This window comes from Argopecten irradians, chromosome 15, assembly GCF_041381155.1.
Source record: "Argopecten irradians isolate NY chromosome 15, Ai_NY, whole genome shotgun sequence".
NCBI classification, from domain to species: domain Eukaryota; kingdom Metazoa; phylum Mollusca; class Bivalvia; order Pectinida; family Pectinidae; genus Argopecten; species Argopecten irradians.
Window position 1 is genome coordinate 27731813 of NC_091148.1, and position 18663 is coordinate 27750475.

The 18663-nt window shown below is 36.5% G+C and overlaps 1 protein-coding gene across 1 annotated transcript; it reads right to left on the bottom strand.

The window, feature by feature from the left end:
- Positions 1-358: 358 nt before the first annotated feature.
- Positions 359-15223, bottom strand: LOC138308816 (uncharacterized). Its single transcript, XM_069249825.1, has 10 exons — positions 15033-15223; positions 13121-14037; positions 12137-12446; positions 11587-11697; positions 9522-9719; positions 6315-6605; positions 5544-5785; positions 1993-2138; positions 1461-1521; positions 359-1098 (listed from the first exon to the last, which is right to left on the bottom strand). Exons 2-10 carry the CDS (start codon positions 14012-14014, stop codon positions 997-999), a joined length of 2355 nt encoding a protein of 784 aa, XP_069105926.1. The 5' UTR covers positions 14015-14037; positions 15033-15223; the 3' UTR covers positions 359-996.
- Positions 15224-18663: the final 3440 nt, after the last annotated feature.

Sequence of the window (18663 nt, forward strand, 5' to 3'; positions counted from 1 at the left end):
CGAACGGTGATATTTGTTCGCCAAATGCAAATGCATGCAGACACTACGAAACATAAATTAATTTCAATCGGGTAAAAATGTGCGGTTTTTTTGTGTGTCTTACGTGGCGATTCCACAACTATCCATTTTATCATAGCTTTTAATAGCATGAATATTACCATCTATCTAGACGTCCTGTAACATGTACGTAGTGTATGTACCGGAGAAAAACCACCGACCAGCGGTCAGAACTGCAACTATTCGAACCCGCATCCCAGAGGTGGAGGGCCCACGGGACATCTTAACCAAAGTTATAAAATATTGTGTAATATAAAAGGTATAAAGAAATGATTCATTCCATATCAAAATTCCACATTTTCATCATTGAATACAATTATTATCAATAATATATTACAATGCAATAGATAAATACCCTCATCTCAAATCTCATATTTCTACAGAACAATATCTCAATATCAACGTTATAATGCCATTATAAATAATGTCAAAATAAGATCAATTTAACATGAAATAAACCTTATTAACCCATCTCCTCAAATGTATTGAAATTAAATTATAAGACTTTTCATTTATAAACTCTTGTAAAACTAATTTACTCATTTAGAATTCCCCTAATGAAATGAAAACATATTGAAAAGTATATTTTGAAACAAAGAGGCTTATTTGCCTTCAAGACAAAACCATGTACGGCCTGCTGTAAGTTTCAGTTCTCAAAGACGTTATCAAAAACCATTTTAGCGTCATTGAGTCTTTGTATGGTGACATGCTTAGGTTTTGACCTTTGTGGTTATTTATTTTTCAAATTTCAGTTTGAAATCATATCTTACGTTTCTGGTGTCGTTTATTTGTTATTCATCTATTGATCTTTTTTAATTTCAATTTTACAACATATTTTCCCTTTCTGGCAAAGTTTATTTTCATCTTCTTTTGACTTTTTTTTCTTAATTTCAATTTTACACCATATTTTCCCTTTTTGGTATAGTTCATTTTCATCTGCTATAGACTTGTGTCGTCCAGAGCAAACCTGAACTGTGCAATCGTCAGGAGGTTAGTGATTCTCAAGGTGTCTGTAATGACCTTGTAGAAAAAGTCAGGTGACTGAAAATTGAAAAAAGTACATAGTATTATAATCATTCTTTCCCTTTAATCATTTTCCAAACAAATCATCTCCACGGTTAACATGGGGAAAAATGAATCATCCAATTATCGAAGTGACGTTTACGAGTGAAAAATCGTGAACACATTTTCGAGAACAAACAAAACACTTCTGGTATGAGTTGCAACTACTGGATCTTGTTCAAAAAGAAAATTAAAATGGTTGCTTCAGATCATAACCGAGATTATTAACATTTCTTATAATAATGTAACTCAAATGAAGTCCAGATATCAGATGTTCAATTCTTATAGACTTGTATAGAGGTTTCAAATACTCGGCCAAAGTGTTCTGTACCCACACTTACCTCTGTTTTCAGTAACATCAGGAATGCAATTTCTGTTCCTGTCATCTTCTTCACTAGTTGCCTATCAACACCAAAACACGAACAAAATATTATTACACAGTCAGAAGATTTATTCCGGTTAAAAACTTTAACATTATGCTTCCATACCTATAAGTACCGATATTCTGCACTGTTAAGTATGCATGTGATCAATACTTCAAAAATGATTTCATTATTTCGATGAATAGATACATTTCTAGTATGAAAAACTTTCAGGAAAATGAATAATAAAATGTTATTATTGTTTCGTGCCAATTAACGTCCTACAAAATTACAAATCCTAGATTTAGACTTAAAGTTACGTGAAGGCAGTTGTATGACCATTTTGTGTCTATTACTAAGTAAATGTGGCAGATTTGGAGTAACCTGTGTGGTTTAAATTCATTTTAGAAAGGGTGTTCAACACCAGTAATGAAGACAAGTCGTATGTCCTTAGTAACCGAAGACTTGTGCTTGGCAATAATTTAGAATCAATTACAGATCTAATACTTACGGAGACAAACTATGTTTTGTCATCCACTTATCAACATCTCGGTCTTTCCATTTCTTCACCATCTCTACGGTTGCCATGGAGACGTGACTGCCACCAGATGGCGGTGGTGCACTATATACAGGATTAACCACCTCGTCCCTGACGACCTGAAGGGGTCAAAGGTTAAATAATATAATGTCATAATTAATGACGAGTGTGGTTAAAGGTTTCTTATATGGGCTGGTTTTAATCTAAGATAAGACAGGTGCAATTATCACTTGAATAACATAACGCTGATTATGATTTATAACGATGACAGAAACTGAAACTGATCGGATTCTTTCACAATTCAGTATTTTGCCAAAAACATATTTTCATTTTCTGCAAAATCATATTAATATGAGAACAATCTGAACAAGCAACATTCTTACTACACCTGACTATGATTTATTTTGTTCAAATTCCAAACATACAGCAATTAATTTAACAGTAAAAAGTATTTGTCTTGAATATACAAATACATTCCAAAATCCCTCCAAACATTCATATCATCTAACATACTGACTTTTCATGCTTTCAAGAATAAAATTCATCATCAAAGTATTACAATTTCTGGATAGTGTGTTTACACAATTTTATTTAATATGTCTTTGCCATTATCGCATAAACAACAAAAGTGTGCTTATAATTCCACGCCCCTTACTGGCATTAACAACAGAAGAGGTAAAAAGGAATGTTTAGGTTTGGAAAGGATATTGGAGAATTACTGCCACCATAAATACTACTGATCATCATAATTATTATAATTATATATCGTGTACTGAAGTGACATACATGTAGATATGTGATCTACCAACACAGACTGGGATTGACATACAGTAGGACTTGTCTAAACCAGACGTCACAGTATCTAACAGCTATTTGACATACAGTAGGAATTGCCTAAACCAGACGTCACAGGAACTAACAGCGTATTTGGCCAACACAGAATGGGATTGACATACAGTAGGAATTGCCTAAACCAGACGTCACAGGAACTAACAACGTACAGGAACTAACAGCGTATTTGACATACAGTAGGACTTGTCTAAACCAGACGTCACAGTAACTAACAGCTATTTGACATACAGTAGGACTTGTCTAAATCAGACGTCACAGTAACTAACAGCGTACTTGGCCAACATAGACTGGGATTGACATACAGTAGGACTTGTATAAAAACCAGACATCACAAGAACCTAACAGAGTCACGTAACTTGGCCAACATAGACTGGGATTGACATACAGTAGGACTTGTCTAAATCAGACGTCACAGTAACTAACAGCGTACTTAATCAACACAGACCGGGATTGACATACAGTAGGACTTGTCTAAATCAGACGTCACAGTAACTAACAGCTATTTGACATACAGTAGGACTTGTCTAAATCAGACGTCACAGAAACTAACAGCGTACTTAATCAACACAGACCGGGATTGACATACAGTAGGACTTGTCTAAATCAGACATCACAAGAACTAACAGCGTACTTGGCCAACATAGACTGGGATTGACATACAGTAGGACTTGTATAAACCAGACATCACAGGAATTAACAGCGTATCTGGCCAACATAGACTGGGATTGACATACAGTAGGACTTGTATAAACCAGACATCACAAGAACTAACAGCGTACTTGGCCAACATAGACTGGGATTGACATACAGTAGGACTTGTATAAACCAGACATCACAGGAATTAACAGCGTACTTGGCCAACATAGACTGGGATTGACATACAGTAGGACTTGTATAAACCAGACATCACAGGAATTAACAGCGTATCTGGCCAACATAGACTGGGATTGACATACAGTAGTAGAGGACTTGTATAAACCAGACATCACAGGAATTAACAGCGTATCTGGCCAACACAGACTGGGATTGACATACAGTAGGACTTGTCTAAACCAGACATCATCACAGGAAATAACGGCGTACTTGGCCAGGTTTCCGGGTTAATACAATTTTTATTTCCTTTAAAATTAAGTAAAAATGTCAAAGAATTACATGCATATGGATCGCGATTAGACATGGGTCAGTTTTGACAAATTATGCAGTATTAATACAGGATAAAAATAACAATTAAATCAAGAAATCTGCATTCTCAAACACAATATGTTTTCAGAATAAATTATCCTGTCAAAAAGAAACTGAGTGAATTTGCATGTGACCCGAATTTTGATACAATTTTTGCTGAACATTTTGCTGAATATCTTTTCATTTTGCATAATGAGTAAAGAAGATATTCTGTACAATTCGTAGTAAGAATAGGACCAAAATGTGAGTCACAAATTCACTCAGCAATTTTACTGGGCAGGATAGTTTACTTCGAAAAAAAATAATGTTTACTTTGGAAAAAAAATAATGTATTTAAAATACAAACGTTAATTTTTTGAAGGGGAGTTCTAACGGGATGTGAAAAGGTGTATGGCTCCATGTGATCTGGTAACAGATACACTATTCTCACCCTGCCTCCAGTTGATACTGAGGCTCCGGGCCCACTGTTTTGATTGTACTAATAAAGCAGGTGGCATGTACAGTAATAGTCCGCTAAACCTGCCTATATTATTAGGCTTTTTAAATTTTTTGGGTTTTTTTTCCTAATATATATATTAGGCAAAAAAAAATCAAAAAGCCTAATAATACAGGCAGGTTTAGCGGACTAGTATAGTAACTGATATAAACTAACAGAAATGAACTAACATCCAATATCCTATTTTTGTGGCAACTTCATATAGTTTTTGTGTATATCCAAACTGATATAAAAATATCCAACTGTTACACGACATCAATAACATGAAATGTTAATATTTGTGTATAATGTTTCATCGTTTCTGTGGTTGCAGTGAATTCTGTGAATACGACAATAATTCCACGGAAATACAATGTAGATGTGTCGCCTGCACAGCAGTTTAAAACATAACAAAAATACTTATTTACAGTTGAAAATATTGTTAATAACTAAATGAAGTTATCAAGTCCCGTAACTTGACCAGTATCAAACCCGTCCTAGATCCCATTGATAGCAAGCAATACACAATATTTGGTTAAAATCAGACAATAAATACTTAAGTTATCAAGTGGAAATCATGGATTTATCTGTTTTGATGATTTCAAAGTCCCATAACTCTTGAAAATAAATGTATTGATGAATTTTGACCAGTATCGAACTCATCCGAGATCTCATTGATATAAAGCAATAAACCATGTTTGGTTAAAATCGGACAATAAATACTTCAGTTATATTGCACAGGAACTGTTTTCCGGACGCTACCGCCGACATCAACACCGACGAGGACATAGTGATACCTACATGTGTCACATTTCATCCCAGGCAACACCAAAACAACTAAGTCATAAATTCTGTTTATATGATATTTTGTCAATATTGCTTCATTGGCTAACCATGAAAATTCAAAACAACATCAAATCTCCTAACCGGGAGATAAAGGACACAAGAATAATTATTTATTAATTAATATTCCGAATATTTCATGTTATACTGTACTCTACTTCATCACACTTACCGGAGCAATGTCAACATTAGAGGCAGATTCTGGAATAATTACACTGTCCACCATGTCCCTGCTAATCTTAGAGGATATTTCCTTCACTAGACCCTCCATGCGGGACTCAAATGAATATTTTCCTCCAAAGTCGAAGAACAGCTTAGCACCACAGATAAACCCGAGCCAACCATCAGGGTGATAGTTCATCTCCATTTTCAGTGGAATTATCTTTTTCTTCTTTTGGAAGGCGTATTCTGCCTCTGGAAAGTATCATGAACAAATATTGTTAGAACATTGATAGAAACAGCAAATGGTGAGCTGTACATAGCCTGGTGACAATTAATTGTAACGCAGCACATATCTGTTTTAATCTCCCTAGCAAAAAAAAAGAAAAAAAATATACCCGTCAATTCTGATTTTGATAATTACCCGATTTAATTATTTGAAAATTGGGGTATTTTTTAAGATGAAGTCAGGTCAAAATTACTTTCAAAACAGCAACATCCCTATGTAAGACTAGAACATACATCATCATCATCCTTCTATAAACATAGGTTTTGACAGAAGAGACAAAATTAAGTAAAAGGTGCAAAAGATACCCGAAAAAGAATGTTCAAGTGGTTATCTAATTAGTGAGTAATTTTGTGTCGTTCTATTATTTATTTCCCTGCTAAAATCTTGAACATCACAAATATCAACTTCGAGAGTTATTTTAATATGGAGGGGAATTAGACGGGAGATGTGACATGATGGTTCAAATCAATCTATGTACACTGGGCATTGACTCACCAGCTCTACAGTTGTCGCTATCTTTGTATTTCTGTGAGAAGCAGACCAGAATGACCTCAGCGTTTTCCACAGCACGTGCCATGGCGTCTAATGTGGATCCCTCCATGTCATCGATGTCCATCCACACTTTGAACCCGTTAGCACGGAGACCGTCTCGGATCTTTTTTAACATCTCCTGGTGTCCCCACTGGTAGCTGATCATGATGTGACCCTTCGACTTCTCAGATTCATAGCTGACACCCTTTTTGGAGAAGTGTTCTGGGCTAGACTTGGGTGTCGAGAACTTTAAACCTGGTGACAAGAAATTCAACCTGATATACAATGTCAATTTTAGTAAATTTGGAAATAAGTTAACATTTATTATTAACTATTATAATACAAACAAGAGGCCCAAGGGCCTTAACGGTCATCTGATTACCTTGGCAATAATCATATAGGAAATTAATTAGATATCGTGTAATGGTAGCCGTCTTCGATTTGGGATCAACCAGAGATGTAACAACATTTTGTCAGGACCATGTCAGGATCATTTCATGCAAGTTTCAGCCAAATCGTACCGATAGATCTTGAAAAGAAGTTCAAAATGTGTTTTCAAGATGGCGGCTGTGGCGGCCATTTTGGATTTTAGATCAACCCGAAAAATAACAACACTTTGTCCGGACCATGTCAGGATCATTTCATGCAAGTTTCAGCCAAATCGCATGGGTAGAACTTGAGAAGAAGTTCAAAATGTGTTTTCAAGATGGCGGCTGTGGCGGCCATCTTGGATTTTGGATTGACCCGAAAAATAACAACACTTTGTCGGGACCATGTCAGGATCATTTCATGCAAGTTTCAGCTAAATCGCATCGGTAGAACTTGAGAAGAAGTTCAAAATGTGTTTTCAAGATGGCGGCTGTGGCGGCCATCTTGGATTTCGGATCGACCCGAAAAATAAGAACACTTGGTCAGGACCATCTCAGGATCATTTCAGGTAAGTTTCAGCTCAATCCCACTGGTCAAACCTGAGAAGAAGATTGAAATGTGAAAAGTTTACGGACGGCGCATGGCGCACGGCGCACGACGACGGACGAAGCATGATGGCTATAGGTCATCCTGACCCTTCAGGTCAGATGACCTAAAAATATCAATAATTGATTTTGTTTGTTTTTCATTCTGGCTTTTGGATTGGCCTCTATGTTTTTTTTTTTTTTTTTTTTTTTTTGCATACTACTATGAAAACAAATATGAGAACGGCGCGACGTCACAATAGAAACATTGACGTTGCATATTGATTTGGAAAAAGAATCCCTTGGAAAATCACTAGCACTCTACTTTTAAACTTACTTTATTTTACCAAATGGATTATAAAATTAATCATAAGCACTGATTTCACTGGTTTTTATTTATTTTCGGTTTATGATGAAATTAAAAAATAGTGATTTCAATGCTTAAGTGAAGAAAAGATGACTAATAGCAAACAATAGTCAGTTGACATTTTATGTTGCACAACTTATATATACATATATAGATAGCGTTTCAGGTTTCTTTGTTATGAATAAATTGTATATAAATTCCATTTATTTTTTTTAAATGATTGTAAATTGTATTTAATGCCTAACTTGATACCATAGTCTATCAGCGATAAGCCTCCACCCCAGATTTGATAGGTGGTGGATTTAATGGGGAGAGGTCTTATTACTGAATGTAGTCCTAAGATTATTTACACCCAGCAAACAGAAATAAAGTGATACTGCATATTGCCTGTAATCCATTGTTATTTTACAAGTTTAAAAAAGACAGATAAGAATGTTATAACACACATACTCTTGAATGATCACTTAAACATGACATATTTCAAATAGCAATATTACATGGTTTGAGAAGGAATTGTCCCAACTTCTGGTCTCAGCGACATTGAAAAGTCACCTCAATAATATAACTACAGTCACAGACGATGGGACTACTAATGCTAGGAGGAGTTGTACTCAAACCATGTTGTACACCATTTGACTGCAGTCAAATTTGTCTATAAAGACCTCCCAAGCAACAATGGTATCTATTTAAGCATTGAACGTCTTCCAGTTGCCATTCATAGCCAACTGGACAGAGGCATAAAACTCCATGTAGAATTTGACTCTGTACAGCTGGCATTCATATAGGAAATGAATGCCAACTGAAAGAAGTTCATTGTTTATATCTATATCTGATAGTAATTTTATGATAAAATCCTAAGAGATTTTGCATCTATACTGAATAAATAATCCATTATCGTCAAAGACGGAACAGCCATATCAATGTGTTTTAAATGAAAATATTTTTTTGCAAATATACCACCAACGTATTAATGATGTTTTTGTTCAAGAATTATATAGTGCGTTTGATGTATCTCCTAAATGTTATTTGTATAAACATATTGTTGATAAATTTTGTACACAGTTCTATTTAATTAAGCCTGTAAATCATAAATTCAAGAAGTTTTTAGCCAATTCCGTATGCAATGTCATAGTCTTAATATCGAATCCGGACGTTATAATAATATATCTAGAAATCAATCATTATGTGATAAAAATGACGTCGAAGATGAAGTACATTTTGTTCTTCTCTGTCCGGCATATTCTGAATTAAGAGAAAATTACATTAACAGATATTTTTATCATAGACCAAGCGTGCACAAGTTTATAGAATTAATCTCTAGTAAAGATGTTAAAATTTTGAATATGTTGGGTAACTTTTTGTTTCATGCAACAGAGAAAAGAAAAACTCTGCTCACAATTAATTAAATGATAAAATTGCTTTTTATTTGCCGTCAGCATCAATGTGGGTTCTGTTGTGATCACGTCTTTTATACATATGTAGCTTATTAGTATATTGAAATACTGAAATATTGTCCTCCGCCATCTTATGCTTGTATACATTGTATGTCATATTATGATGATAATAATTGTACTGTTCCCTATATGCTTGTTATGCATTTGGATGAAATAAAAAACTTGTAAAACTTGAACAGACATATTCATTGAATGCTGGCACGACAATTATGACATCACAATGATAATGATGTCTATGGCAGTTTATAAACTGATGAGTGCCAACTGGCAGGTCGCATTTGTATTAATGGTCATTTCAGGAAGTGAAATTTCAAGAGAGTGGTCTTTTACAGACGTGATTGCTGATCTGGCAACCTCCATATTGGAATGGCAATGTATAAATAGAAAATCAACTTACCTACGTCTTTGTAGCGCTCTGACTGTGCCAATTTTTCTCTCATCGTCCACAGTGCGCCATTGCAGATTTTTCTCACTTCCTTGTCCGGTGAATGCTGCAGTCGTATAAAGGTATCTATAGCTGTACAATCATTATCCAGAATCATATCTTCCTGGTTCTGCTTGTCAAAGGACAGCGTCCACAGCGCACCAACAGCCTCTAAGGGAAGAAATCATTGGTTAATGTTGTCAAAGGACAGCGTCCACAGCGCACCAACAGCCTCTAAGGAAAGAAATCATTGGTTAATGTTGTCAAAGGACAGCGTCCACAGGGCACCAACAGCCTCTAAAGAAAGAAATCATTGGTTAATGTTGTCAAAGGACAGCGTCCACAGGGCACCAACAGCCTCTAAAGAAAGAAATCATTGGTTAATGTTGTCAAAGGACAGCGTCCACAGGGCACCAACAGTCTCTAAAGAAAGAAATCATTGGTTAATGTTGTCAAAGGACAGCGTCCACAGGGCACCAACAGTCTCTAAAGAAAGAAAACATTGGTTAATGTTGTCAAATGAAAGTTCACAGGCACCAACAATGGACAAACATTTGAATCAGGATTAATTTCTGAAGGCAATGTTTTTTATCCTAAACGATGTGCCAGTATTGTTCATGAAATGTATGATTATAAAAACAACTCCCCTGTGTGGTATTTAATTGAACAGACCAGACATGTCACAAAAAAAGAGTAAAGTAGGATCCACTATAAAGTAAGGATGTCAGAAGTATGTATGACACCTACTCATTAACCTTCCCTATCACACACACTCACTCTCTCACACTCACACACCTTCTCACACTCACACATTTACCTTCTTACACTCACTCAACCTCTCACACTCACCTACTCTCTCACACTTACTCACCCTCTAACACTCACTCACCCTAACTCACTCTCTCATACTCACACACCTTCTCACACTCACACATATTTACCTTCTCACACTCACTCATCCCCTCACACTCACCCTTTCACACTCACTTACCCTCTCACACTCACACTCACCCTTTCACTTTCACTTACCCTTCACACTTACTCACCCCTCTCACACTCACTCACCCTAACTCACTCTCTCACACTCACACACCTTCTCACACTCACACATTTACCTTCTCACACTCACTCACACTCACTCAACCTCTCACACTCACCCACTCTCTCACACTTACTCACTCTCTCACACTCACTCACCCTAACTCACTCTCACACACCTTCTCACACTCACACATATTTACCTTCTCACACTCACTCATCCCCTCGCACTCACCCTTTCACACTCACTTACCCTTTCACACTCACTCACCCTTTCACTTTCACTTACCCTTCACACTCACTCACCCTCTCACGCTTACTCACCCTCTCACACTCACTCATCCTCTCACACTTACTCACCCTCTCACACTCACTCACCCTCTCACACACTCTCTCTCACTAACCCCCCTCACATCCACACTTAATTTCCCTCTCTAACTCACCCACCATCTAACACTCATTCTCCCACTTTCACTCACCTTCTGACATGCACTCACCCTCTCACACTCACTTACCCTCTAACAATCACTCACCCTCTCACACTCATTCAACATCTAACAATCACTCACCTTCTCACACTCACTCACCCTCTCACACTTACTCACCCTCTCACACTCACTTACCCTCTCACAATCACTCACCATCTCACATTCACTCACCTTCTCACACTTACTCACCCTCTCACAATCACTAACCCTGTCACATGCACTCACCCTCTCACACTCACTCACCCTCTCACACGCATTCACCTTCTCACATGCATTCATCCTCTCACACACACTCACCTTCTCACATGCACTCACCCTCTCACATGCACTCACCTTATCACCCTCACTCACCTTCTCCCAATCTCTCTCTCTCTCACTCACTAAAACTCTCACTCTCACATACTCCATTAAAGCGGACAAATGTATACAAGTCCTACTATTCGGTTACAGATTTTCCTAACCAGGATGTTAGCCAATTTCCGTCTGATATAATACATATGTATAATACATACCTCGCTGTTCTTCGACATCCTCACCATCGGCCAGCTGCACCAATGGAACAGTTACTCCTTGTTCAAATAGAACTCGTTTGTTGTTATCATTCCTCGCAATCCGTTTTACCGCTAGAAAAAATAAATAAAAGTTTTAGTTAGTAATTTAGTACATTATTCTGCATATATATGATAAAATACCTAATAAATAATCATAAATTATCCCCCTTTAATTTGTTTGTACATGAGGTGAGTGGGTGAATGGTTTGGGATACTGTGTTTTTTCTTGTGAGAACAGGATTTTCTATAGTGCAATTCCACTGAAACATACTTCCAGATAATAGCCTTTTCAGGCAAACAGACAAATTATAATGAAATGGACAAATATAAAGCAAATAAATAATATAAATGATTTGCATATGTCTGATACCAAATGACAATAAACAACACTTGATTCATCCCTTTTACCTTCACACCCTTCATGCCTTCGAAAGATATTTTCATGGAAAATTTAAAACATGTGAAAATACTGAAATCTAGTCATGGTTCATAAGTGTTAAATTAGACATACTTCTAGCTAGTTCTTGCGGACTCCAGCCAAATATTCTTCTATTTTTCTCCTCCATTACTTTTGTCAGACTGTTCTTTAGGAACTTCATCACCCCCACGTCCGCCCGCAGGATCTCGCTCTCCTCTTCATTGACAATGTCGGCCAACGTGGCAAGAGCGAAAAGTCGATATGTCTCTTTTGATGAATTAAGGTAGGGTTTCACAACCTCCACAAAGCCTTTCCTATGTAGCTTTTCAGTGTTTTGGTCTTGCATGGCGATGTTGTGCAGGATAGCCAATGGGCTTCCAATGACAATTTTACTATGATTCGCCTTAAAAACAAAGAATAAAAGGATTTAGTTTATCAAAGTAAGAAGATCAGTGAATATGATACACATTCCTGTCATGACATTGCTGCGACCTGAGGAATCGAACATGGGTCTCTGGCATGATAATCGCTAGCTTAGACTGGCCCAATGATGTATGTTACATTAGAAGAGTGACAGAGACCGTATTTAGCAATGTTGTGTATATATATGTACAAGGTACACAGATCCACCCAATTTACAAAAGTATATATATATGACGAATGTTTAACAGTAAATAAATCATTAGCCGTCACTCAAAATGTGGTTTGATCATTATAAATATCAAACAGATCGAGCCTTTTATTTATCAGCATTAATGTGTATTGCAGCAAGATAGGCCCTTAAGTCTATTATTCTGTCTTCGCATATTACAGAGTTAGCTCCCTTGCAGGTAGGTATCAATTGTTACGTCATTATTTTGTGAGCACAATTCACATTGATTTCTCTGAAACATATGACGTTACGCTCGTAAACACATGACGTCACAATCAATATCTACCCGAAAGGGCAGATAACTCTGCAATATACAAATACCGAAAATAAACTTACACCTATCATTTGTCTTTTTGCCACAATTACCTAGATACTCCAACTAGAATATTAAATCTAAATTAATTATCAATGTTTTAGATACTTACACTTAACTTTTCTCCACTGATGTGTGGCTTTGCCCATTTATTCAAGCCATCTGCTAGACAATCAAGAAAATCAGGATGATCCACAAGTATGTCGGCCCTTGCTATCTGATTGTCCGAAAAATTTGTCAATACCCCGAATGTATTCATCAGTGGAGTGCACATCTCCATATCCAAGGTGCCATCCTCATTTTCGTAACCCTGCTTCAGTATATGCACCACCATATCACAAAACTTGGACACAGCATTTTCTGCCACCATCAGGCTATAATAGTCACTTTTAAATTGTGCCTGTACTTTCACCGGACAGCCTCTTAACCGGAAGTGATACAGGAATGTGTTATTTGATATCCGTCGGTATGTTGGATTCACCTTGCCTGTTTCAGCGTGCACCAAAAGACTCTTGTCACAAAGCGGACCCCAGGTCCGTTTACCATCCTCAAACGTCTTTTGAATCAATGCATTCGTTTCTTCTTCTGTAAGTTTTTCTTTTTTCTTTTTTTCTTTTTCAGCTGAATCATCTTGATTTTTCTCATCATCTGCTCCAATTTTATCTGCCATTTTCTCTTTATCTTGATTTTCTTGTTGAATATCATTGTTTACTCCCTGATACATGGCTAGTTTTTTATCAATTTGGTCACTATCCTTATTTGTTAGATGTAAATTTTGACCAGAACTCACACCTTCGGCTTCCACTTTACTTGGCACAGAATTATCATTTCCCTCCTGCTTTAATTTTGTCTCAGGCTTTGTGTCACTTATGACTGCAGTATCGTTAATTGCCGGATCTACACTTTTTGTTGGATTAACTTTTTCTGTAATTTGACCATTCACTTTTAAGTTAGAACTTGATGCGGCTACCACAGCAGTGTTGGCGGACGATGACCCACACCCCATATGTTTTCATTTCAATGTATCAACTGTAAAATAACAAATAATTGAAAATGAATTATTTCATTACATTTTTCGTTATAGACGCATACCTAGACAAATATTAATATTTCTTAAACTGATGTTTTCTCTTAAAATTAATATTACATTTTTACCTGATGCAAACTCAATACAAATATGAATATACAAAAATGTAAAATAAATCATAATATAATTAGTAATATCTTAATGGATCACTACAAGCTGGCTTATTATTAACACAGAAAAAACATCGTCCAATGAGACTCACATGAACGGTACACATCTGCCTTTATATATAGCTACTGTATATATAGGTACAGCGTAGGTCAATGTATAGGTAATGGTAGTGAGGGGTTTTTTTGGGGACCAAATAAAGATCCCTTCTCCTGGAGAAATTTTGTTGAATTTTCCCAATTTTATGTAAATATTTTCCCAAGTGAAGAAAACTCTCTAAAATATACATGATTAAAGAAAGATGAAATGTCAACATATAGTGTTTTTTCCCCATATTCAAAAGGTAAATTTATTTGAAATTATTTAGTAAGAAAATCACTGAATGGGTAACTGTTACTCAAATGCTGGATTGTGACCAATACAGTATATGCAGCATACACAACCTGTCACAGGCTGATGAATCATATAATTATTTCATAGTATATATATAATTATTTATACAGGTATTTGCATAGTCTACATTGAACGAGTAATAATTGTTTCATATGAAACTAGACAATCATGTAAACACTTTGGCATGTATGTCCGAAGCCTTAATTGGATAAATATATGTAGGTGTGTGGTCTAGTATGTCAACGTGTCGATGTAAACATAAACATTAAATATTATTACACGTTACAAGTAGGTGAGATCAGCTGGTAACGTTAACGTCTCGGTCATATACTTAACACACACGCACAGGTATTTTACATGAAGTGCCTATAAAGTGTAACTTGGTTTTATAAACATAAATTTACGATAAGTATGAATTTAAAAGTGCATGCCTTACCTGGCTGAATGCCCGGTTAGAATATATTTATATAAATACCATGACTACCCTCTGTTGTAGCTCGTACATTACAAGCGTTCCATAGATTACGGTTTAAATGGCGCGTTCGATTAAAAACAGGTGAGAAAATATAAGTTATATCGTTCCTTGTAATTATGGTGTTAGCTGTTTTGTTTGTTTGTTTTGTTTTGTCAAGGCATGAAAACAAAACGAATTGAATAGAACAAAGAGATTTCAAATTAACCTAGAGTTTACTTTTTTAGTCTTTTTAACATTCGATCTGAAACCTACATTTTTTGGTATGTGTACTGTGTAAATCACACAAATAAAGATAAAAAAGTATTAGCTTCGCAAAAACCTAAGTGGGCTACGCGGAAGCTTAACCTTTTGATTGGGCAGAATATGGAAATTAAACAATGATATGATGATATTGTTTTGCAATTTGAATTTTTCTTTTGTGACATTTAAATAAGAGTTGAAAGGTTACTGCATGGATGTAATCCCTTGGACTGAAACCATGCGAAGTACGTCTACGTAAAAAAATGTTTGATTTTATCAAGAGATCATTCAAAGAATTTGTTTAAATTTTACATCTTTGATGACAGTATTATATCTGTATATGACTACGAGTATGACTACGAGTCCCCACTTACCTTTTATTTGTGTTATTATTCAATATTTAAAACACTTAACATAACGGGAAAAATTGAATAGGAAATGAGAGTTCTGCGTTACCCCAGTCCCTCCCTCTATATATATATATATAGTAAATCCTTACTTGACGGGATGAATTGGTGAGGGACCAGTGAGAGATGAGGGACTGACCCCTTGACCTTTCATAGGATCGAATTTCCAGAGAGGGGATTACCTTTATTGAGATGTCATTTACATATGCGGAGGGACCTGTGCTATTTATTGCATTGTGCATTGCGTCAGCCCTATTGTAATCCTCCTAACAAGTCGAGACCTGCCTGCTTTCATCATGGTTATTTTTAGTCGCTCTTGGTGTTTGCGTTGCCCTTATGTAAGTAATAAAAGGTATTGTATACCTATCAGTTGGATTTTAAAACTCAAAGCGTACAGGCGTATGCAAATACACAGCGAATTATACACAATAATGGGCGACCAATATAACGGCCTTTCTATGGACACAGATTAAGTCTCCGACGTCTCGCCCTCCTTGCTGGCAATATAACTTCCCCATCGATCGACACAAGGATATTTCACGGCGATTCACCAACATACATTTGTATACATGCCTGCCTGTCGGGATGGATTGATGAGTGATCAGTGCGGGATGAGGGACTGACCGCTTAGCCTTTCATAGAAATTTCCTGAGGGAGGATGACCTTTATTGAGATCATCTTATTTACATATGTGGAGGGACCGGTCTTATTTTTATGTGCATTGCGTCAACCTTATTGTAATCATTCTTGGCTGCGATTTCATCATGGTTATTTTTTTTATGGCACAAGAAGTACTATGTCATGTAATATAAAACCTTTCATTTACTCTATTTTCATTTCTCAATCACGAGTTGGAAGGATCACTTGAAAGGCATCTACTTTGACTTAAATAACCCAATTAGTTATGCAGGACCATGCAGAATAGATGTACAAGTATCTAAGAAAGAAGCGAAAATACAAGGTTGGTCTTCATGCCATATGTCGCTTCCTTCAGGACATCGACGCCTATAGCTTACAGCGTCCACTGCGATACAAGTTTAAAACTAGGAAAGTAATATCTCGGGGTATTGATGACTTATGGGACGTAGACCTTGCCGATGTGTCCAACCTTGCAAAAGAAAACGATGGAGTGCGATGTTTATTTGTTGCCATTGGCGTGTTTTCACGTCATTTATGAGTGGTTCCATTGAAAAATAAACATCACGAGTCCATCATAGACATCATTAAAAACAATATTCAGTCAATGAAGAAAACCAGAAGAGGCGAGATCAGACCCAGGTAGCGAATGGCAAAATAGATGGGTCAAACAGTTTCCAGACAAACAAGGAGTTCAACATTATGTCACCCATAACCCTACAAACGCAAACTATGCCGAAAGAGTAATCAGAACATTGAAAACGCTAATGTACCGCTATTTCACTCACAATCGGACTCACCACTACTTGGACGTTTTACAGCACATTGTCAGGAACTACAATGACCGACCTCACAGCGCTTTAGATGGGAAATCTCCTGATGATATCGTAAAGTCGAACGCAGCACTCCTATGGAAACACTTATATGCCACGAAGGGTGAGCAGAAAGACAATTACAAAGCCTTTCAAGTACAAAGTAGGTGATGTGGTGCTTATTTCGAGCACAAGACGAACTTTTCAAGGAGATTACAAGCAAAAATGAACAGAGGAAGTGTTAGCTATTAAAACACGATACTAACGTCAATGTATACCTATCTACAAAATCATAGACTATGATGGAGATCCAATAACAGGAACATTCTACAATAGCGAGCTATAAAAGGTTAGTAAAGGGAGAGATGATCTGTTTAAGGTGGAGAAAATTTTGAAACGACGTAAGAGAAATGGAATAAAAGAAGTTTACGTGAAATGGCTCGGCTATCCTAAGAAATTTATTAGTTGGATCAAAGATAGCGACTTGCAAAGCCTATAAAATACAGAGCATTACGACTCTGTCTTCAGTTTTTATTCATCGGCCACGCAGTCCATATCGTGCTCAGAGTGTAACAAAAGTTTCTCACGCAGAGATGCTCTCTCCAGACACATGACAACCATTCACGGAGGCAGTCGATCGCGACCATATCCACAAATCACACATGCGTATCCACCACCACCACCACCAAATATCATTCCACCAACACCACCAACATGGCCAACACTACCACCACATATCACTCCACCACACTCCACCAAAACAACAGTCTCAAAATGATCATCGTTGACATTAAATCATCAAGAATGATTATATTTCTCATGTTCGGATCGATGAACGAATATTGATCTAAATCAAGAGGTATACCCCGAACAAATCCATGAGGGATTGCCGATATCAGAGGAAAGGTTCCATAAGGAATTCCCGATATCAGAGGAAAGGTTCCACAAGGGATTCCTGATATAAGAGAGGGGTTCCCCAAGATCAATTTGAACTAAATTACGTTGATATAGGTTAAAATATTCTACCCAGATATCAATTATCTATAAACAGTTCAAAGATTTTTTTTAATTTTAAATGTAGGTCACAGTGACCTTTTTAATATTTTTTTCAAATTCCAATCTGATTAACACACATATTGTTATAACCACTCCATGCAATAGAGGATGATCTGACAACATCCTATCCACCTGTACTCAGATTAAATGCATTTTTATGCCTTGCTACACATTTAGCTTTGTTGTGCTCTTCTAGTCAGAAGACTACCAACATAAAAAAAATTATGACAGCATTTTTCAAACAGTTTTGTCCCCTTTCAGAATTCTGGCAGCAGCAATTTGATTTGCCATTTCCTAAGGTCATCTGGATGTGACCCCTAAAGGGATGTTGCCAAATCCTCTTATCTATTGTAGTGATAATTAATAAACGATCTGTATTTTAATCAGATTGGCAAAATTCACAATTTACATGAATATCCATTACTCTGCCCTGATATATAT

Bases quoted from the DNA above. Each gene is read 5' to 3' on its own strand.
- LOC138308816 (XM_069249825.1), bottom strand. From the start codon at position 14,014: ATGGGGTGTGGGTCATCGTCCGCCAACACTGCTGTGGTAGCCGCATCA. The intron at 12,447-13,120 runs GTAAGTATCTAA...TTTGTTTTTAAG, and splicing joins TCAGTGGAGAAAAGTTAAGT to GCGAATCATAGTAAAATTGT. The intron at 5,786-6,314 runs GTGAGTCAATGC...GATACTTTCCAG, and splicing joins TAGCGACAACTGTAGAGCTG to AGGCAGAATACGCCTTCCAA.